Source organism: Malaclemys terrapin, chromosome 7 (assembly GCF_027887155.1).
Source record: "Malaclemys terrapin pileata isolate rMalTer1 chromosome 7, rMalTer1.hap1, whole genome shotgun sequence".
In the NCBI taxonomy this organism is placed as follows: domain Eukaryota; kingdom Metazoa; phylum Chordata; order Testudines; family Emydidae; genus Malaclemys; species Malaclemys terrapin.
In genome coordinates, this window is record NC_071511.1 from 127,127,751 (window position 1) to 127,150,240 (window position 22,490).

Below are 22,490 nucleotides of genomic sequence, written 5' to 3' on the forward strand. Positions count from 1 at the left end.
AGCCAGAAGGGTGCCTTGGGGTGTCTGCCCCTCCTTTGTATAGCTGGTCCCCCTTTCGAAAAACATTTCCAGCTGGGCACTGGGAGACAGAAAGTCTATGGGGAAGGATGTTCCCTGCTGCGCTTTTCTCGCCTGTTGGAGTGTCCTTTGTTGCCCTTCCTGTTTGCTTAAATGCAAATGAAGCAGAGGCCACATTCCTTCGTTGGAGCCAGACTTGCTCAGTTTGGAACGTGTGTTAACTCTCTACAGTGGAATCTTCGAATTTCACAGACAATGTTGCCACACATAGTTCATCAGGACAAAAATGACCAGCAAGTTATGAGTTTTCAGACGACACTGCACAAGGCATACCTGTACAAAGATCACTACAATAGTGTCTGAGGGGGGGGACATAGGGGACATTCTGTCACAATCACGGTGAATCACCCCACATGCTAACTTGTCTTCCTTTAGGCCATCCCACTGCTCCCTCGTGGGTCTCCCTGTCTTTTGCCTTCTGATGGACTCTCTTACCCAGCTGGCTGTCAGCGCTGTGCTGTATGTGCCCAGACGTCTCAGCCTGCGCGTCCCTGTTTCTGCGTGTCACACTGAGCGTGTCTCTAACACACACATTCCTCAGGCAGGTTCTCTTGCCTACCCCCCTCGTCCATCCCAACTGCCGCATTTCCCTGGAACAGAACATTTGCTCATGTCGCTTCTTGGTTGCCCGACACTCAGCACCATACATTGCAAGTGGGCAGAGCACCACACTACAGCCTTTCCTTCCAGTCTTACTGGGATCGTCCCTGTTTGCAGGGCTGGGTAGCTGGATTGGTCCAAGGATATTAGAGAGACAAGCGGGGAGGGACTTTTATTGGAGCAACTTCTGGTGGTGAGAGAGACAAGCTTTTGAGCCATACAGAGCCCCCACTCAGAGCTGGAGCGTCACAGCTATGTACAAGGGGAACACGTTGTTTAGCATAAGCAGTTAAACCATATTGAATAGGGTTACCATCTTTAACAAATTCAAAAAGAGGACCCTCCACGGGGCCCTGGCCCCGCCCATTTCCCACCCCAGCCCCGCCCCAACTCTGCCCATTCCCCGTCCTAACTCCGCCCCCTCCTCCCTCCCACTCCCAGCCACGCGAAAAGGGCTGCCCGAGCGCTACCGGCTTCGGGCAGCCCCCATGCCTCCGGACCCTGCGCCGCCAGAGCCCAGGAGGGGAAGTGCCCGGCCGGCGGCTGGGGTCCGGAGGCAAGGGGGTTGCCTGAAGCCCATAGCGCTCGGGCAGCTCGGCTCTTAAACAGAGCCGAAGAGTCAGGGGAGGAGCAGAGCTGCCGCGGGAGGGGAAGTGCCCAGCCGGCATTTTCCCGGACATGTTCGGCTTTTTGGCAATTCCCCCCGGACGGGGGTTTGAGTGCCGAAAAGCCGGACATGTCCGGGAAAAACCGGACGTATGGTAACCCTACCATATTGTGAGAGACCATTCGGGGTGAAATGGCCTGTTAACACATCTGCAATTCTAGGACAAAAAGAGGAGGTGGGTTTATAGGTAATAAGCCATAAATCTAGTGTCTCTATTCAGTCCATGATTTTCAGAGCAAAAAAACCCCACCATCATTCTGGGTTGTATTAACAGGAGTGTTGTAAGCAAGACACGAGAAGTCATTCTTCCGCTCTACCCCACGCTGATAGAGCTGTCCCGTTCTGGGGCCGTGCTTTGGGAAAGATGTGGACAAATTGGAGAGAATCCAGAGGCAAGCACACAAACGACGACCTACCAGGAGAGATTGACAAAACTGGGTTTGTTTAGCCTGGAGAAGCAAAGACTGAGGGGGGCCTGGTCACAGTTTTCAAGTGCATAAAAGATTGTTATAAAGAGGAGGGTGCTAAATTGTTCTCCTTAGCCACTGAGGATGGGACAAGAAGCAACGGGCTTAAATTGCAGCAAGGGAGATGTAGGCCATGTCTACACTGGCCACTTAGGTTGGCAAAACCCATGTCGCTCGGGGGTGTGAAAAAATAGCCCCCCGAGCGATGTACGTTATGCTGATCTAAGCGGCATCGGTATGGCTGTGCCACTGTGAGCTCTCTAGTGTAGACATGGCCTTTGGTTGGCCTCGGAAAAACTTCCTACCTCTCAGGCTGGTTAAGCACTGGGATAAATTGCCCAGGGAGGCTGTGGAATCTCGTCACTGGAGGTGTTTAAGAGCAGGTTGGACACACACCTGCCAGCAGGGCTGGCCCCAGGGCCGGCTCCAGGCACCACCTTAGCAAGCAGGTGCTTGGGGCGGCCAAGGGGAAGGGGGGCGTGTCGGGCTCTTTGGCGGCGGGTCCCTCTCGGAGGGAAGGACCGGTCGCCGAATTGCCGCCGAAGAAGAAAGCGGCGCGGTGGAGCTGCAGCCGGTCACTATCGCGGCTTTTCTTTTTTTTCCTCTTGGGGCGGCAAAAACCCTGGCGCTGGCCCTGGCTGGGCCTAGACCAAATGGTGCCCCCCCGTCCAGCGGTTAAACTTTTCAATACCTTCTTTTTTTATTGCATTTATTACCCATTTCACGACTTTGATACATGATTTACATTTATGATTGATCCCTGTCACAGAAGATGATAAATTTGCACGCTAGGCTCTGTAAATCTGTATTTATTCATGCCATATATAAGCAAATAAAAAAAAAATCTTTTCCTCCAAGCTTATAGAAATGTTTAAATGTTAAGAATAACTTGAAATGTGTTAACATCAATACCTGAAACAGTTTACTTCAAACATTCCGTTTCCCCTTTTGTCGCTAACAACAAAAACAGCGCCCCCCCCCCCCCCCCCCGAGCCCAGCACCTCCCGCAAGCCCAGCACCCCAGGCTTTCATCTGGGTCGGCTGCCCCTAAAGCCAGCCCTGGTCTAGATAATACGGAGTCCTGCCTCAGTGCAGGGGACTGGACTAACCGACCTAGCGAGGTCCCTGCCAGCCCCACACGTCTGTGATTCTCTGATTTATGACTTATTCCAACGACCTGAAGCTCCTTTTCTGTCTACGACTGCAGAGGTGTTAACAGGCCACTTGACCTTGCAGAGTCTCTTACAATATGTGTTAAGTTCGTGTGCGAAACAATCTGTTCCCACTTGTATTTAGCTGTGATACTCCCTGACTGATCCCTGGCTCCTTCTCTGCGGTACCCCCTCCTCCGCAGTCATTGCCCAGCGTGTGTGTGCACGACTGATCCCTCCTTCCTAACGGCAGCACTTTGCATTTGTCTTTATGGAGTTCCCTCCAGAGGCTTTAGTAGGACCATGAGTTTAGTGGCTAATAGTGTGAGGGGCTGAAGGGCCAGGCTTGGCGTTTGAAGGGTTGTGCTGGTTTCCCTTGAGGAAAGGGACAGCGCTTGGGTATGGAGAGCTCAGCTAGGAAGAGCTCCGTGTAGCTGAAAGCTCGTCTCTCTCACCAGCAGAAGTTGGTCCAATAAAAGATCTGATCTCACCCCGCGCGCGGCCTTTCTGGTATCTTCCAGCCACTTCTCTGTCCCCATGTGCGGCAGGCAGGGAGCGGGTCGCAGGGTTGAAATGACACCCTGCTCTGTGATCGCTGTGCATACGCTGACCCCGACTCTCCAGCACGGCTTTTCGGGACGATCTTTCTCCTCGCCTCCTCCGGGCTGCTGGCTGATCTCCTCACGGAGTCCCCGGGTGGGTGCGCGGGCACCGCCCCGAATGAAGTCAGGCAGGGCTCCGGTGCAGGGCGGCTCCCCTCAGGGCACACGCTCCCCAGGGCAAGATGCCTCCTGGGCGTCGCTGCTTCCTGGGTCTGACCTCGGAGCGTTCAGCCCCCTGTTCACCCCACCCCGGGAGCTCCCTGCAGCGAGTGCTCCTGGATCGGACACCCGGGGAAGCCTCACGCGCCCCCCACGGGCCCTGCCCCCCACTCCGCAGCCAGCAGTGACTCTCGGCCAGCCTGGGACACAGACGGGTTATTAGTCATCGCTCGGGAGCACAGCGTAGAACACAGCACAGAAATCGGGGACATTCACAAAAGTCCATCTGGGGGGATCCCCCCGGAGTCCCAAGCCAGGAGCCCGACTCGCTCCCAGCAGCCCAGCCTCAGACACTCCTGTTGCCCCTCCTCCGTCCTTTGCCTCTTTCCCAGGCAAAAGGGCCACCTGGTCTCCACCCTTCTCCTTGCTCCAACTTGTGGCAGCCCCGACCATCCGTTGCCAGGTTACAGAGTACTTCGGACTTCGGCCATTATCTATGTAGAGGCAGCGAGGGGCAGGCACACCTGCTCACTGGGGGTTCAGCAAAAATCACAGCCCCTTGTCCCACCCCCTAGGTATTTGTGTAACACACAGGGGAAACTGAGGCGCTCACCCAGTATTCAGAGAAAACATTAAGTAATAAACCCTCCTACTTTGCCACACTGATTATTCCAAAATGTCACAGAAATGATCCTGTGTGCCCAGTAGGACGAAGTGGGACTGTTCTTAATGTTTTCCTCAGTTTCCCCTATGCGGTTCTTAAGTATCTAGGGGGTGGGATAAGGGTGTCTGGTTGCTGCAGAGCAAAGGGCCAGGGTACATAAATGCCCGACACTCTGTCTCCTAGCAACTGATGGCCTGGGCCCCTCCTCTGCAAAGGTGCCAACTGAAGGTGTTGGAGACAAAGAGATCAGGTGACCTCCTGGCCCGGGGAAAGAGACAAAGCCCAGAGAGGGAGGGGCTGGATGGGGGTTGGAGTTTGGAGCTGGCTGGGGACGGGGAGTGAGGGCAGACAGGGGTCTGCCTCGCTGGGCCCCAGAATGGACCTGGCTGAGGGGTCCCGTTCGCTGGACCTACAAGCTCTGTTTTAGACCGTGTTCCTGTCATCTAATAAACCTCTGTTTTACTGGCTGGCTGAGAGTCACGGCTGGCTGAGAGTCACGTCTGACTGCGAAATGGGGGGTGCAGGACCCTCTGGCTTCCCCAGGACCCCGCCTGGGTGGACTTGCTGTGGGAAGCACACGGAGGGGCATATGCTGAATGCTCCCAGGAGAGACCCAGGAGGTGAAGCCGTGTGAGCTTCTTGCCCTGAAGACAGTCTGCTCCGAGGGAGAGGAGGCTCCCCAGAGTCCTGCCTGGCTTTGTGGGGAGCAGTTCCAGAGCATCGCCCGGGGACTCCGTGACACCCAGCATTTCCAGGAGACCCTGTAACAACAGGCCAGCCCCACCAGTCAGGAGCAAACCAGCGCACACCCAGCCCTGGGACATGTCCGACATGATCACCAGCTAGCCCCCTAGCATAACACTGCAGCCCCCTGGCCTCGGCACTCCTGCATCCAGGGGAGGTTTTGGTGCTCACACGCCCCTCTTGAAATACAAACCCACCTGGTGTTTACAAGTGACCCTACAGTAACAAACTCCTGCATGCTGCCGCGGATCCCGTGGGACCCCAGGAGCGTGTGGGGTCCAGCCTAGCTGCCCCAGGGCAAAAGACACTCCCGCCTGGTGAGAAGGACTGCAGTGATGGGGAGTGGGAGCTGCAGCTGGCTCTGGGGAGTGGCAGCGGAGGGTGTGCCCACAGGACAGCTGAATACCAGCCATGCCCTGCAGACACAGGGTCTCCCTTCCCCTCCAGGTGCAGCAGGTGCTGACTTCTGCTCAGGCTGGGGCCCCTTTAAGGGAGCCGGGGGGGCTGTCTGGACAGGATTTGGCGACAGGCTGTGGGGGGAGCCCCAGGGGCCGGCTAGAGTCACCTGGCGGCCTGACCCTGAGGGGCCGAGCAGCTCCCCCACGTCGCAGACCCACGGCCAGCTAGGCCCTCGTGGCTGGGGGTGTGGGTCCCTGGGCCTGGGCCAGGCACTGTTCAATGCCCCCAGTGCCCCCGGCAGGGCCCCAGCGAGAGGCCTCGCCCCAGGAGCAGCAAATCCCCAGCCAGACCCATCAATTATTAACAGCCTCGGGGCTGGAGGCGGCTGTGGGGCAGCAGCTCAGAGCACCCCAGGCCCGCGATGGCACAGCCCCCCAGGCTCCTCGCCCCTCTGCAGCTGGGGCTGGCAGCATGTCGCTGGCTCCGCACCCCCGCCACGCCGGGGACCCGGCTTGACCTGCGGGGCATCTTCCCCCCGCTCACCACCCCCTTCACAGCCCAGGGGGAGGTGGATTACAGCCGGCTGGAGGAGAACCTGCACCGCTACGCCACGGCCCCCTTCCGAGGTGAGGCTGGCCAGGCGGGGCCCAGCACCCCCAACTCTGCCCAGCGGGGCCTGGTTATCCCTGGGCATGGCCAGCCTGGCTGGCACAGGGTCTGCCCCTGCCCTGCCCCACCCCGCATGCCCCCACCCTGCCCAATTCCACATGCCCCCCACCCTCGCCCTGCCCCCTCGCCCTGCCCCCACACTCCCACCCTGCCCAATCCCACCCCCCCGCCCTTTCACCCAATGCCCCCACCCTGCCCCAGACACCCCCGCCTTGTCCTGCCCCACATCTCCCAGCCCTACCCATGTTCCCCCCACACCCTGCCTGTGTGCCCCCACCCTGCCCAATTCCACACACACACACCCCAGCCTGCCCTTGTGCCCCTGTGTGTCCCCGCCCTGCTAACCTGCCCCCACACTCCAGTCCCACCCTCTAGGGCTGTGGAGGCTTCTGGCTCCATGTCCCATACAGCTTCTGTGGGGGCTGGTTAGCCCGGACTGTGGGGCAGTCACCTGGCCACCGGGAGCAGGCCAGAGCCCCCCAGCTCCTGTGGCGTGGGGCCCCCAAGGCGCCCGGGAGAAGCTCCATGGGGGTAGGAACCCCCAGCTGCTGTGGACGGGCGTGTTTCCGCCTCACCCCAGCTTGTTATCTTGGGGCAACCACAGACCTGGGCCTGGATGGGGCCAGGCCCCTTGGCACAAGGGTGGGCTGAGCCGTGGGGGTGGGCGCGGTGCCCCAGCCCAGGGAGCATGAGGGCAAGGAAGGGGCAGGAGGGATGGGCTTGGCTGGAACTCGCTGCAGGCTCCTGGCCAGGGATCGTGGCCCCACTCGCAGGGTCTGTGCAGCTGGGCTGGGTGGACGCTGCCTGGCCGCGTGGCAGGGGACGGAGCCGGTCATGGGGAGACTTGGCATCTGCTCAACGGGGCTCTCAGCCCCCCAAATACCCCCACCCACCGACACCCCCAGCTCCCTCCATACCAACCTCCCAAAACAGCCCCCACCCTGCAAAAATGGGCCCAACCCCAACCAGCCGCTCCCCGCCCATCCCCCCACCAGCTCCCACCCTGCCTAGCCCCCCCAAAACAGGTCCCGCCCCATCTCCCCCCCCAGCCCCTGCCACACAGTTAATTAGCAAGAGCCTGCGTGCCAGAGGCCTCGGGCCCAGAACAAGCAGGCAGACTTGCACCCCATTCCGGGGTTTTGGGTGTAATTTTTCTGGCCCCAGGGCTTTGTGCCCTGGGTGGCTGCCCCGCTCGCCCAGCCCTGGGCTCCGCCCCGACACGCTCACGCAGATTCTGCACCCACCCCGCAGGGCTGGCTCCCCAGGCACCCTCGACCCCACTCCCCCGGGTCGCGCTCCCCCAGCGAGCCCCTGCGCGCCCCCTGCTCAGGGCTCCGGCCCCACCGCGTGGCTGGTGTTCACGGGCCGCCCAGGTGCGCTGCAGCACATGCTGGGCATGGGGCAGGCAGGGCACTCCAGCCACGGTGGCTAGAACTGGCTGAGGGCACTAGGGAGTGGAGGGTTTTCCTTTGGACTTGGCCCCCACTCCGTGCCCAGTCAGACCGACGTGGGGGGCCAGGTTCTAGGCCAAGCCCAGAGCCTGGGCGGCAGCGTCCCAGGACAAGGGGCATGCTGCCTGGCTGGGGCTCCTGGCACACCCCTGCTGTCGCTGGGTCAGGGCCAGGTCTGTCACCGCTCGTCTGGGGGCCGAAGGGCCGGCTCCATGCCCTGCTGCCTCTGTGCTGGCCCCAGACTCAGCCGCTTCCACTGTCGGGACCCTGCTCGGAGACTCCCAAGCGCAGAGCCCTGCTCCCGTGGCCCCGGGCTCTCTCTGGCCCTGAGACCAGCAGGCATGGCAGGGCCAGGTGCTTCCCTCACAATGCCCCCCTCACTGGTGACCCGGGCGGTGCCCAGGGGGAGCAGGGAGGCTGAGCAGCTGGGACCCACGCCTGCTCCCTGGGTGTCGTTCTGCCCGGCATGGCTCTGTTGGCCCGTGAGCCCCGGCCCCCTGCTCTTGCCTTGCGCTGACCGCAGGCCTATGGGGTCAGCCAGGGCCGCACGCAGCTGGAAAGTGGCGCTGGCCCTGGGGGCTGCCCTGCTGCTGGGGACCGGCGCCCTGCTCCTGTGGCGGGGGAGGAGGGGCCGTGGCGGGGGACGCCCGGCGCCGGAGCAGGCTCCACACTGGATCCGGTCGTACTACAGTTGCTTCCCCGAGGAGAGCGAGGCAGCAGGGGCAGAGGAGAGGCCCAGCGGGCGCTGGAGGGCCTGGCAGCACGTGGAGGAGGAGAACCAGGGCACCGAGCGTCGCAGGGAGAGCGATGCCCCGAGGCGGCGCTTGGCCGAGGCCCTGCTGCTGCGAGCCACCTCCTGCCAGATCAGCCACCAGGCCGAGGCGGCCAGGCCCAACCCGGACATGCGTGTCGGCATGGAGGGAGTGAGCGCCAGGCTGCGGGCCCACGCCCTCATCCAGCGAGGCAGTGCCACGCCAGCTACCGCCCACATGGTCCACTCCAGGCTGGCCCACCGCTGCAGGGACTGACCCCAGGGGCTCATGGCAGCACCCGCTGGTCTCCAGGCTCTGTGCTTCCTGTGCCCACACACTGACAGCAGGGGCAGCTCGCCAGGACCCTGCCCCCTGCCCCTCGGACCCGCTGCTGGCATCACCGCAGGGCAAGGAGCAAGTGAGGGGACGCAGCCAGGGCAGCACAGCGGGTGTGACGAGCGCCCCCTGCCCAGCACCCAGCCTCTCGCCCCCGGCACACCCACAACCTCACGGCTCATGTGTCTCCTCAGGGCGCCAGGAACATTGGTGCCCCTTCCCGGGCAGCTGCAGCGCTGGCTGGGGAGAACGCAGCGCGCCCCTGCAGCGGGCAATAAACTCTTTGCTAGCGTCCCTGTGTGGGGTGATTTGTGAGGGGTGCGTAGGGGCGTGAGCACGTGATGGGAGTTTGCGCCCTTGGGGCCGGAGGAAGCTCTGGCACTGTGTGTGTGTGCGCGCGTGCCCCTTGCTAGGCCCCCCACTTGGCTTCCTTGCCTTGGTGGGGCTCCAGGGCAAGGCCTGGCTCTCACTGGCATAGCAGGACCTGGTTCGGTTGCCCCATGTGGTGCTCCAAAGCGAAGGGGCTCTGTCGAGTGCCCCCCGGGAGGATCCGGCCCCGTGGCCTGAAGCCGGCGCTGTCTGGGTTCTAGGCAGTCAGGCCTGGTGGTTGGAGCAGCAGGCGGAGCTGGACGTACGGTCTGGACCAGGCTGAGGGCAGGGCTGAAACGTGGCTCTGGGGACAAAGCGTGGGTCAGTCTGTAGCCGAGCCAGGTCAGGGTTGTAGGCAGAATCCGGCTGCAGGTGGTGGGGTCAGGATGCAGGGGCAGGGCTGGAGCCGGGCAGAGCAGGGGCAGGGTTGCGGGCAGGCTGGTAGCTGAGGGGGTCTGAGGCCGCGAAGCAGCAAGGGGGCTCCTGGCTGGGTGGGGCTGTCACTGGACTGGCCCGCGGCTCTGGGGGGTGTGGAACGCCGGTGCCCGGGGTCACTTGCCCCGCCCAGGGCTGTCACACGCTCTGCCCGAGGGGTGTCATGGCAGCTGCGTGGGCAGCCCTGGGCCGGCTGCGGGTTTCACTACAGAAACGCCCGCTGGGTCTGCCCAGGAGGGGTCCCTGCGTGTCCCTGGGCGGGACCCAGGCTCTTGCCCCTGCACAGGATAGATCCAGGGAGAAGGGTGGAAGGGCTGGGCTGGGCTGCCAGGGTGGGTACCCCTGGGGCTGGGCACCAACCCCATGTGCCCCCCATCCCAGGGCTGGGCACCACCACCCAATGCCCCTGCCACCCTGGAGCTGGGCACTATCCCTCACGCAGCCCCTAATGGGATCTCATAGGATATCGGGGTTGGAAGGGACCTCAGGAGGTATCTAGTCCAACCCCCTGCTCAAAGCAGGACCAACCCCAACTAACTCATCCCAGCCAGGGCTTTGTCAAGCCAGGCATTCAAAACCTCTAAGGAAGGAGATTCCACCACCTCCCTAGGGAACCCATTCCAGTGCTTCACCACCCTCCTAGTGAAATAGTGTTTCCTAATATCCAACCTAGACCTCCCCCACTGCAACTTGAGACCATTGCTCCTTGTTCTGGCACTTCACCCCCACCCAGCCCCTGCTGGCCCAGCACTGCCCCCCTTGGGCCTGGGTCCCACCTGCCCCTCTGTGCAGGGGGCCGGCCAAGGCCCACCCCTGATGCCGGGGCGCTGGGGCAGCCTAACGGCCTTGTGCTCTGTCTTGCAGGCTTCGTGGTGCAGGGCTCCAGCGGCGAGTACCCCTACCTAACGCCCCAGGAGCGGCTGGCCGTGGTGAGCCGCGTGCGCCAGGCCGTGCCCAGGGACAAGCTGCTGCTGGCTGGGTCGGGCTGCGAATGTGAGAGCAGGGGATGGGAAGGGGTCACCGTGGATGTGCCCGGGCGGGTGCCATGGCCATAGGGCTCCTAACTCCCCTCCCACCCCTGGGCCACAGTCCCTTAGTGCTGCAACACCGGCCTCTGCTCCCCATTTCCCCCCCAGGCCTGGGCCCGGACCCCTCCATGCCCCCCGCCCCCCAGTGCCTGGGCCCGGACCCCTCCATCCCCCCCGCCCCCCAGTGCCTGGGCCCGGACCCCTCCATCCCCCCCGCCCCCCAGTGCCTGGGCCCGGACCCATATGACCCCAAGCCCAGGGCTGGCCACCACCCACAGTGTGCCCCCACTCCCACCCCAGGGCACCACCCCCAATGTGCCTGGGCCTGGACCCCTCCAGCCCCCTCCTCGTGCCAGGGCCCTGACCCACCATCCTCCTCCCCCCGTCCCCCGGTGCATGGGCTCAGACCTCACCATCCCCCCCATTGCCTGGGCCCTGCCCTGTCCCTGGCTGGGTCCCTGTCCCAGGCCCCATGGCCCCACGCGATGCTCTGGCAAGGGCCGTGACATGACCTCCCGCTCACCCTCCTCCCCCAGCCACGCAGGGCACCATTGCGATGACCGTGGGCATGGCCGAGGCGGGCGCTGACGCTGCCCTGGTGGTCACACCCTGCTACTACCGGGGCGCAATGACCAGCACGGCCCTGGTCCACCACTACAGCCAGGTACAGGGCGGAGCGCAGCCGGGGGGGGGGGGGGGGGGGGGCTGGGCTGGAAACCCGCCTGGCTCTGTCTCAGTGACAGCTGGACGGGGGAGGGGCCTGTGGGAGGGAGGGGCCTGCAGGAAGGTGGTCTCTGGGAGGAGTCCTGGGGGAAGAAGGGGAGGGGCACTACGGGGGAGGGAGTCTGGGGGGAGGGCCGGGGGGAAGGTTGAGGGCCTCTGCAGGGAGAGGGGCTGTGACGGAGCAGGGAGCAGGGCAGATTTGACCTGGGAATGTTGCAGGGGGGTTGCAGTGGGGATGTGGGACTTCCCTTGAAGGAAGCTACCTGAGCTGTAACCTGAGCCAGGAACGGGGGTGGGGAGAATTAACACCTTCTGCCTGGGAGACTGAACAAAGGAGAGGAGCAGCGGGAGGGGCTGGGAGTTTAGTTTCGGTTGGGGCTGGGTGGTGCAACGCAGGGAACCCCAAGCTGGGGTCTAAGCTCCCTGAACCTCCCAGAGGGACCTAATTGAGGGGGTCTGGTCGTACCTACACGCTCTGCTTGAGACGGTGTTCCTGTCCTTAAATAAACCTTCTGCTTTACTGGCTGGTTGAGAGTCGCAGTGAATCTCGGGAAGAGGGGTGCAGGGCCCTAACTCCCCCACACTCCGCAACAGGGGCCTATGAGGGGATGGGGCTAGGGTCAAAAAGGGGGACCCTGGCAGCTCCGGTCGGCAGTGCTGACCGGGCTGTTAACAGTCAGTCGGCGGCACAGTGGGGCTAAGGCAGGCTCCCTGCCGCCCTAGCTCTGCGCGGCTCCCGGAAAGGGCCAGCACGTCCCTGCGGCCCCCATTCTGAGCGCCGGCTCCACAGCTCCCATTGGCCAGCTGCTTCCGGGAGCCACTCACGTAAGCGCTGCCCAGTCGGAGCCGGCGGCCCGAAGCTTCTCCCACACCCCAACCCTCTGCCCCAGGCCTGAGCCCCCTCCCGCACCCAAACTCCCTCACAGAGCCCCCCCCGCACCCCAACCCCCTGCCCCAGGCCTGAGCCCCCTCCCACACCCCAACTCCCTCCCAGAGCCCACACCCCAACCCCCTGCCCCAGGCCTGAGCCCCCTCCCACACCTAAACTCCCTCACAGAGCCCCTCCCCACATCCCAACCCCCTGCCCCAGGCCTGAGCCCCCTCCCGCACCCAAACTCCCTCACAGAGCCCACCCCCCCTCCCACACCCTGACCCTGAGCCCCCCCCCCCCGCACCCCAACCCCCTGCCCCAGGCCTGAGCCCCCTCCCACACCCAAACTCCCTCCCAGAGCCCACACCCCAACCCCCTGCCCCAGGCCTGAGCCCCCTCCCACACCCAAACTCCCTCACAGAGCCCCCCCCCCCACATCCCAACCCCCTGCCCCAGGCCTGAGCCCCCTCCCGCACCCAAACTCCCTCACAGAGCCCACACCCCCTCCCACACCCTGACCCTGAGCCCCCTCCTGCACCTCAACCCCCTGCCCCAGGCATAACCCCCACCCACCCAAACTCCCTCCCAGAGCCCACACCCCAACCCCCTGCCCCAGGCCCGAATCCTCCCCTGCACCCAAAGTCCCTCCCGGAGCCCACACCCCCTCCCGCACCCCCAAACTCCTGCCCCAGGCCTGAGCCCCCTTCCGCATCCAAACTCCCTCACAGAGCCCCGCCCACATCCCAACCCTCTGCCCCAGGCCTGAGCCCCCTCCCGCACCCAAACTCCCTCCCAGAGCCTCCCCCTGCACCCCAACCCCCTGCCCCAGGCCTGAGCCCCCTCCCGCACCCAAACTCCCTCCCAGAGCCCGCACCCCCTCCCACACCCTGACCCTGAGCGCCTCCCACACCCCAACCTCCTGCCCCAGGCCTGAGCCCCCTCCCACACCCAAACTCCTTCCCAGAGCCCACACCCCAACCCCCTGCCCCAGGCCCGAATCCCCACCTGCAGCAAAACTCCCTCCCGGAGCCCACACCCCCTCCGGCACCCCAACCCCCTGCCTCAGGCCTGAGCCCCCTTCTGCATCCAAACTCTAGGGTTGCTAACTTTCTACTTACACAAAAGCGAACAGCCTTGCCCCACCCCACCCCGCCCAACCCCTCCTCTGAGGCCCCACCCCCACTCACTCCATCTCCCCTCCCTCTGTCGCTCGCTCTCCCCACCCTCACTTGCTCATTTTCACAGGGCTGGCTCAGGGGGTTGGGATGCAGGAGGGGGTGCGGGCTCTGGGCTGGGGCCGGGGATAAGGGGCTTGGGGTGCAGGAGGGGTGGAGCCGAGGGGTTCAGAGCATGGGAGGGGGCTCAGGGCTGAGGCAGGTGGTTGAGGTGTGGTAGGGGGTACGGGCTCTGGGCTGAGGGTGCGGGTTCCATGGTGGGGCCAGAAATGAGGGGTTCAGGAGGGGGCTCTAGGAGGGGGCTCTGGGCTGAGGCAGGAGGTTGGAGTGCAGGGAGTGTGAGGGCTCTGGCTGGGGAAGAGAGGTTTGGGGTGCAGGAGGGGGCTCCGGGCTGGGACCGAGGGGTTTGGCAGGCAGGAGGGGGATCAGGGCTGGGGCAGGGGATTGGGGTGAAGGGGGTGGCTCAGGGGTGCAGGCTCCAGGTGGCGCTTACGTCAAAGCAGCTCCCAGAAGCAGCGGCATGTCCCCGCTCTGGCTCCTATGCGGAGGCATGGCCAGGTGGCTCTGCGCGCGGCCCCGTCCACAGGCACCGCCCCCGCAGCTCCCATTGGCTGTGGTTCCTGGAGTCAGCGCTTGGGGCGGGGGCAGTGTGCGGAGCCCCTTGGCTGCCCCTACGCGTAGGAGCCGGAGGGGGGACGTGCCGCTGCTTCCGGGAGCTGCGTGGAGCCAGGCAGGCAGGGAGCCTGGCTTAGCCTTACTGCGCTGCCGGCAGGCCTTTTAACAGCCCGGTCAGTGGTGCTGACCGGAGCTGCCAGGGGCGAAAACCAGACACCTGGCAACCCTGCCCCGCAGTGACCGCATGCCTCTTCCTGGGGGGGAGGGGAGCAAAGAGCCCAGTGGCTCTGGGGTGGGGGGTGAGGAACCTTGGGGGCGGGGCAGTGATCGGGGGGAGCTGAGGGAGCATGACGTGACACGCTACACACAACACCGTCAGCTCCGTCAAACCCTCTGGGTTTGGCGACGGGCTGAGATTGGGGGAGGGGACGGGGCATGGGAGAGTGAAATTCAACCCCATTGCTTATGTAGGCCCCACACAAACCAAAATGGTGGTTGTTTATGTAGGCCCTACACAGACACTGATGCAGGGAGAGTGCCTTGCCTAGCAGGGGGTCTCAGTTGGCCGCAGGCTGTGTTCCCGTCCTATGGGCCCATGCCCAGCGCCCCTTTCTGTGTCCGCAGGTGGCAGATGCGTCGCCGATCCCTGTGGTGCTGTACAGCGTCCCAGCCAACACCGGCCTGGAGCTGCCACTGGAGGCCGTGCTCACCCTGTCGCAGCACCCCAACATCGTGGGCCTCAAGGACAGCGGGGGTGATGTGAGTGGGGGAGCAGGGGCCATGTCTGAGCCTAGCCACCCCGGGGAGCCCTCACCCCCCCGTGCTCCTGCCCGGCTCAGCCCTGTGGGCTCCAAGCCTCCCGCCCGGGGAGAGGGTGCACCCAGGGGCCCTTCACCCCGGCACTGGGCCAGGGACTCGCCTGGCTGATCCGATTCTGGGAGACTGGGGAGGGGGCTCCCTGCACTTGAGTAGGGGGTGAGTCAGGGCGGCTGTGCTGGGGGCAGCTCGGAGCACCCTGTGGTTCTGGGGCCAGGGCAGTGGCTCTGCCAGCCGGGCACCAGCACAGCCCGAGTGGCTGTTGGGTGAGACCTTTGGACCTGGCTGAGGTCCCCTCAGGCTGGGGCCTTCACACTGGCAGGGCCCAGCCCCCATCGCCCTTCCCCACCCCACGTTCCTCCCCCAGCAGTGCTATCACCCCTCCCTGCAGCCAAAGTGCATTACAGACACACAAACCCCCAAGCAGGTATCAGGGCCAGCTCCCCCAGCAGACAGGTGGGGAAACTGAGGCATGACACAGTGTGGGGAAGGAACTCCCCCCACGGCCAAGAACCCAGGAGTCCTGACACACACACACACACACTCTCTCTGCCCCCTCCCCCCAATCCCTGTAGAATCTCCCAGGAGCCGTCTGGGCCCCAGCCCCAGTGCTGCTCTGGGGTGGAGCCTGTTACTTGGTGCGGGGGGGTGTTTGTGCAGGGCCTACCCCATGGGTGTAGCGGACCTAGGCTGGTTGGCTTGGTGGCTTAGCTGGTGCCCCAGCTGGCCTTCTGGAGCCTGCCCAGCTCACGGTGCCCACAGCTCCACCATGGTGCTTGGGGCCCGTGGCACCCAGGGTGTTGCTGGCTCCCGGCAGGACGCGCTGTGTCTCCCCAGATTACCCGCCTGGGGCTGATTGTCCACAAGACCCGGACGGAGGAGTTCCAGGTGCTGGTGGGGTCGGCTGGATTCCTGCTGGCTGGCTACGCCATAGGTAGGGGCAGCTCTTCTCGGCGGAGCTTCACCCCCCGCCGCAGGGGGATGGTATTGGGGCTTCGGGGGGGTGGGAGGTGTTGGTGTCACGGAGTATTGGGGGACTCAGGGCCCTGCACCCCCGGCTTCCTGCGATTCACCATGACTCTCAGCCAGCCAGTAAAGCAGAAGGTTTATTTGGATGACAGGAATACAGTCCAAGACAGGTCTTGCAGGCACAGACAACAGGGACCCCCTCAGTTAGGTCCATCTTGGGGTCCCCGGGCATCCAAGCCCAGCCCCCCTTGGGAGGTCAGAGCCATCTATGCCCCCCAGCCCTCTCTCCCTGCCTGCTTCCAGCACTCTGCTTTCAGCGACCCCTCCCACAGCCTTTGTTCAGTTTCCCGGGCTAAGGAGTCGCCTCCCCTTCAACCCCTTCCTGGGTTCTCATGTTACACACTCAGGTATGCGCCCTCGGGCGCCCTCGGGCAGATCCCATCCTGCAATGCAGACTATCCCAGAACACTCCCCTGTCAGCATTCACAGACCACCGTGAGAACAGGCCCAGTTCGTCACATCTCTCCCCCCTTCGAGACCGAACTGAGCAGGGTCACTTTAGCCAGTGACCCGGGGAAGTTCGAACCTACCCCCGTTCCCATGGATGCCCCCGCATCCCTCCAGTTCCTTGGTGGGAATTACACCAGGCCCCTTCAGTTTCACGCCCCCCCTTAGGTCGGGGTGCTTGATGGCACTCGCAGTTCGCATGTGGGAAGGTTTATGCGGCCTGTGCCCTTTTCCCACCCCCATACCTCTGGGGTTCCAACTGGGCTGTGGTCTTCTCCCAGCGCTCCAGTCTGGAGGTCTGTGCTTTGGGCTCTCTTGGTTCAGAGCCGCCCTTTTAACCTTGGCCACCCTCTGGAAAGGATCCTTTATGCTGGGCAAGGGTCCTAAAGCTGTTTTCCCCTTGTCCCAGGCCTTCCTCCCCCTCTGACAGGGGTCACAGGATCCGCAGTACTGTCGGACAGTAACAAAGACCCCAGGCCAGTAAAAGCTCCGTAGCAGCCTCTGCTGGGTACGCCAGGTTCCCTGGTGCCCTGAGAGGGGAATATCATGGGCCCGGCACAGCAGCTGGCGGCGATACTTCTGGGGTACCACCAGCTGCCTCCTGATCCCCCCTGACTCCATTTCCCCTGGGGGAGCCCATTCTCGGTACAGGAACCCCTTCTCCCACAGGAACCTTTTCCGGCCACCTCGTCCCATGGTCTGTACCGCATTGAGGTCGGCTAGGTCCCTTATCTTCCGCAAGGAGGGGTCTCTCTGTAACTCGGCCTGGAACTCAGCAGCTGGGACAGGGATGGCCACCTGCTCTTCCTCGCCCGCTGGGCCTGAAGCTGCAGCCTCCCTGAGCCGTGTCCCTGGGCGTTCCCTCCCCACCAGGTTAGGGTCCTGCGCCTCAGGCAAGGCACCCCCCCCAAGGCCAGGGCGCAGTGCCCCTCGCCGGCTCTGACTGCGGGTCACAACCAGTGCCTTTTGGGGGTTGCTTGGCCAGTTCTCCAGGTCCCCCCCCATCAATACCTCAGTGGGCAAATACGGGTGTACCCCCACATCCTTGGGGCCCTCCTTGGCCCCCCACTTCAGGTGTACCCTTGCCACGGGTACTTTGACTGGTGTTCCGCCCACCCCCGTCAGGGTCAGGTAGGTGTTGGGCACCACCTGATCTGGGGCCACCACCTCGGGCCGGGCCAGCGTCACCTCTGCGCCCGTATCCCAGTATCCACTGACCTTCCTCCCATCCACCTCCAGGGGAACAAGGTACTCTCTCCGGAGGGACAGCCCCGCGCCTACCATATAAACCAAAAACCCTGAGTCTGGAGCATCCAGCCCCCTAGAGGAGCTGGCCTGGAGCTCTCCTCCCTCCTTAGCAGGTGGTACTCTGCCAGCCCCTCTTCCCTGGGAATGCTGCCTTTCGCCGGGCTGGGTCTCTACCCAGTTAACCCTCTGTGGGTTCGGTCTGCTCAGTCTGTCCCTGAGCCTAGGGCACTGGGCCCGTATGTGGCCCTTTTGGCCACAGTGGTAGCAGCCCATGTCCCATGGGTCCCCTTGAGTAGGTCGGATGGTCCTGATGCCGGATGCTCCCCTCTGATGGGTTTTTTCTGTATTTTCCCATGGGGAGGTCCCATGGTGACTCTCTCTCTGCGTTGTGGTGGGACTGTTCCTTTGGGACTCCTCCCTTTTATCTCCTGACCGGCTCTTTACAAACTCATCAGCCAGCTGCCCGGCGTGTCGCGGGTTCTCTGGCTTTCTGTCCACCAACCACAGCCTCAGGTCGGATGGGCACCGGTCATACAGTTGCTCCAGTACCAGCAGTTTAATCAGGTCCTCCTTCGTCTGGGCCCCACCAGCCCACTTGCTGGCGTATCTCTCCATGCGGGCGGCTAGTTGCAGATATGAGATCTCAGGGGTTTTATCCTGACTCCGGAACCTTTCCCGGTACATCTCAGGAGTCAGCCCAAACTCTCGTAGCAGGGCCCTTTTGAATAGTTCGTAGTCCCCTTTCTCTGCCTCTCCCAGTTGGCGGTACAATGCCACGGATTTGGGGTCCAGTAAGGGGGTAAGGACCCGGAGTCTGTCCGCGGGGTCCACACGGTGCAGCTCGCAGGCCGTCTCAAAGGCCTCCAGGAAGTCATCCATGTCCTCCCCCTCCTTGTATGGGGCCATGATGCACTTATCAAAGCTCCGTGCAGTCCTGGGTCCCCCCTCACTCACCGCAGCCGGGGGTTCGCTGCCCTTCAATCTCGCCAGTTCCAGGTCATGCTGACGCTGTCTCTCATTCTCCTCCCGTTCATGCTGTCTCTGTCTCTCTTCACGCTGATGCTGTCTCTCTTTCTCCTCCCGTTCACGCTGATGCTGTCTCTCTTTCTCCTCCCGTTCATGCTGACGCTGTCTCTCTTTCTCCTCCCGTTCACGCTGATGCTGTCTCTCTTTCTCCTCCCGTTCATGCTGTCTCTGTTGTTCACGATCCTCCAGCTCTCTCAGTTTTAGCTCTTTCTCCCATTCCAGCCAATTCCGCTCCCCGGATGCCGAACGTCGCCGGGAGGATCCTCTGCTGGCCGGCGGGCTTCGCCGGGGGGATCCCCTGCTGGCCGGGGGGGTCACGGCGCCCTCGGTATTTGCTGGGCTCCTCCCCACCCTTCCCCTAGGCATAGGAAGGAGGGGTCTCGGGAAGCCCTCAGCAGCCGGCTGACCACTCCCAGCTGGGACAGACACTGGTGCCTGCGCTGCATTTGCCAGGCTGCTTCCCTGAGACACAGGGATCAGTTCATTCGCGCGATCTTCTGCCTCCAGCTGGGCAATGAGCTGTTCTTTGGTGAGCCTCCCAATGCGCAGCCGCCTCTGCTTGCACAGCTCCACCAGGTCGCTCTTAAGCCGCTTGGCATACATCTTCCTGCTGCCCACTCACCGGCCTGTGTGCTCACAGCTCCCCACAGTTCCCAGGGGGACCCCTAGTGTGCCAGCCCTTCTCGAGGTCACCGCCTCTCTGCCAGGGTCGAGCTGCAGACTCCTCCGCCCCTGGGACCACTCGCTGCGATCCCCTCGGGGGACCCTGTTACTGCAAAAGTCCTTCTCGCTGGTCACACACTCCCAGGGGTAATAACCGTCTCTCTCTCACTCTTCAGCACGCCTGGTCCCCGTCAATCCCCCTTCGTTTTACTGCTCCCCAGTCACTTACTGCAGGAAGCGCCGAGGAAGCGCCGTCCACGGGGTGCAGTAGATCCCACCGCTGCCACCAGTTGTCACGGAGTATTGGGGGACTCAGGGCCCTGCACCCCCGGCTTCCTGCGATTCACCATGACTCTCAGCCAGCCAGTAAAGCAGAAGGTTTATTTGGATGACAGGAATACAGTCCAAGACAGGTCTTGCAGGCACAGACAACAGGGACCCCCTCAGTTAGGTCCATCTTGGGGTCCCCGGGCATCCAAGCCCAGCCCCCCTTGGGAGGTCAGAGCCATCTATGCCCCCCAGCCCTCTCTCCCTGCCTGCTTCCAGCACTCTGCTTTCAGCGACCCCTCCCACAGCCTTTGTTCAGTTTCCCGGGCTAAGGAGTCGCCTCCCCTTCAACCCCTTCCTGGGTTCTCATGTTACACACTCAGGTATGCGCCCTCGGGCAGATCCCATCCTGCAATGCAGACTATCCCAGAACACTCCCCTGTCAGCATTCACAGACCACCGTGAGAACAGGCCCAGTTCGTCACAGTTGGCTACAGCAAGCTGGTGGGGGGAAGAGGAGCCAGGGAGGTGGGTTTGGGGGGGCAGGTTGGGGTGCCATGGAAGGGGAATGATGGGGTGCAGGTTGTGGGGGCAGATGGGTGATGGGGAGCAGGGTGCAGGATGTGGGGGTACAGGGGATGCCAAGGGAGGCTAAGGTGCAGGGTACAAGATGTGGGGGTACAGAGGGGGATGGGGTGCAGGATGTGGGGATACAGAGGGGTGTTGGAGTGCTGAGGGGGAGGATGGGGTACAGGATGTGGGGGTACTGGGGGAGGAGGGGGGCAGGGTACAGGATGTGGGGGTGTAGAGGGGGTAGGGTGCTGGGGGATGACAAGGGGCAGGGTGCAGGATGTGGGGATACAGAGGGGTGTTGGGAGCATGGGGGCAGTGGGTAGAGTGCAGCACATGGGGTTCCAGGGGGGTGCTGGGGGAGAATGGAGTGCAGGATGTGCGGGTGCAGGGGAGGATAGGGTATGGGGTTTGGGTGTGGAAGGGGTGGGGTGCTGGGCCGAGGTTGGGTTCCAGGATGGTGGCCAGGCCCTGGGTACTCTGCTCCCTGCCCTCCAGGTGCCTGCGGGGGGGTCTGTGCTCTTGCCAATGTGCTGGGAGCCCCGCTCTGCCAGCTGGAGCGTCTGTGCCAGGAGGGACGCTGGCAGGAGGCCCAGGCCTTGCAGCTCCGGCTCATCGAGCCCAACGCAGCGGTAAGAGATGTTCCCGGGCTGGGGGATACGGGCGCTTCGGCACAGTCCAGTGCAGGGCAGAGCCCCCTGGAGTCCAGGGCCGCCGAGCAGAGCAGCTCCCAGGGGCACAAGAGAGCAGTTTTCCTTGGTCTGTTGTGTAGGCAGCAGGTCAGGACTGAGGGGCACCCGCAGAGCTGGGGGGGATCCCAGGGCCGGGCTAGCAGGGGGCTGTGAGTCGGGGTGCAGGGGATGGGCAGAGCTGGGGGAGCCCTGGCTGGGCTAGCAGGGGGCTGTGGGTTGGGATTGAGATGGGGGGATCCCAGGGCCGGGCTAGCAGGGAGCTGTGAGTCAGGGTGCAAGGCACATTCATGAGCCCTCTGCTCCCCATTTCCAGCAATCCCGATGCGTGGCAGGGTCTGGGTGCCCGGGAGTGGCAGGGAAGGTGGGGAGATGCCCCCAGCCCCAAGGCAGAGGGCAGCCTGCCAGGCTGGGCTGGAGGCCGAGTGCAGGCAGGATGCCCAGTGTCTCCCCTTCCCCGGTGGGAAGTGTCCGGAACAGCGTGTGCTCTGGCACCAGCGCAGCCCCCCAGGCTCCTGAACTCCCCTTTGTCCAGACAGGGCAGGGCATGGAGGGGGACAGCTGATGGGGAAGAGAAGACTGAGAGGGGACATGATAGCAGTTTTCAGGTATCTAAAAGGGTGTCATAAGGAGGAGGGAGAGAACTTGTTCACCTTAGCCTCTAAGGATAGAACCAGAAGCAATGGGCTTAAACTGCAGCAAGGGAGGTCTAGGTTGGACATTAGGAAAAAGTTCCTAACTGTCAGTGTGGTTAAACACTGGAATAAATTGCCTAGGGAGGTTGTGGAATCTCCGTCTCTGGAGATATTTAAGAGTAGGTTGGATAAATGTCTATCAGGGATGGTCTAGACAGTAGTTGGTCCTGCCATGCGGGCAGGGGACTGGACTCGACCTCTCGAGGTCCCTTCCAGTCCTAGAATCTATGGGTCGCGCACAGAGGCTGGAGGGGTGCGGGGGGGCGAGGCAGGCCAGCCTCTCAGCGTGTCTCTGGCACCCGCAGGTCACCCGCAAGTTTGGGATCCCGGCGCTGAAGCAGGCCATGGAGTGGTTCGGGTACCACGGCGGGCCCTGCCGCGCCCCCCTGCGCCCGCTGAGCGAGGCCCAGCTGCAGGAGCTGCGCAGGGACTTCAGCATCAATGGGTGGCTGTGACGGGGGAGGGGAAGGGGGGTCCTCACTCCTCCCCCCTCTGCTCACCTTCCCCTCACTGGCGCCCTCCCTCTCTCTCTCTGCTTCCCAGGAGCACCCAAGCCCCCTCCCCAGGGTAGGGGTGCAGACCCCCCAGAGCTGGCCAAGGGGGCACAGCCCCTTCCCCCCACAAACCCCCTGTGGCACGGCAGAGCCAACCCACAGGCCTCAACAATATGGTGGATTCCCAGGTCCCTCCAGAACCTGGGCCGGCCCAGAGCCACTTCCCCCCCTTCTCACTTCCCTGGAGAGACCTGGCTGTCTGGGGAGGGGCAGGGTCCCTGGTGCACCATGAGCTGTCAATAAACCCCTGGCATCCGCACTGCGCCCGCCTCCGCCCTCCTCACTCATGGAAGGTGGAACCGCCCCGCGGCCTGGAGGAGGCACACTGCTCCCTGGAGACACCTCGTGGCCGACGGGGGCAGTATCCTCTCCCAGCAGGAACATGGGGGCTTGGGCAGGCCCACACTGGTTCCCAGGAGGCGCAGGGCAAGTCAACGTGGGCACACAGAGCATAGAGCGAGGGAGGGCTATGCCAGCGTATCAGTGCCCTGCCCCTAGCACCTGGCATGCTGTCCTTTCCCCACTGGAGCT

At 63.3% G+C, this 22,490-nt stretch overlaps 1 protein-coding gene across 1 annotated transcript; it reads left to right on the forward strand.

Moving 5' to 3' along the window:
• The first annotated feature begins 5,905 nt into the window (after nucleotides 1-5,905).
• Nucleotides 5,906-22,221, forward strand: HOGA1 (4-hydroxy-2-oxoglutarate aldolase 1). The gene is made up of 7 exons (XM_054035229.1): nucleotides 5,906-6,157; nucleotides 10,408-10,536; nucleotides 11,108-11,235; nucleotides 14,580-14,714; nucleotides 15,609-15,705; nucleotides 20,520-20,653; nucleotides 21,711-22,221. Exons 1-7 carry the CDS (start codon nucleotides 5,953-5,955, stop codon nucleotides 21,858-21,860), a joined length of 978 nt encoding a protein of 325 aa, XP_053891204.1. The 5' UTR covers nucleotides 5,906-5,952; the 3' UTR covers nucleotides 21,861-22,221.
• The last annotated feature ends 269 nt before the right edge of the window (nucleotides 22,222-22,490 follow it).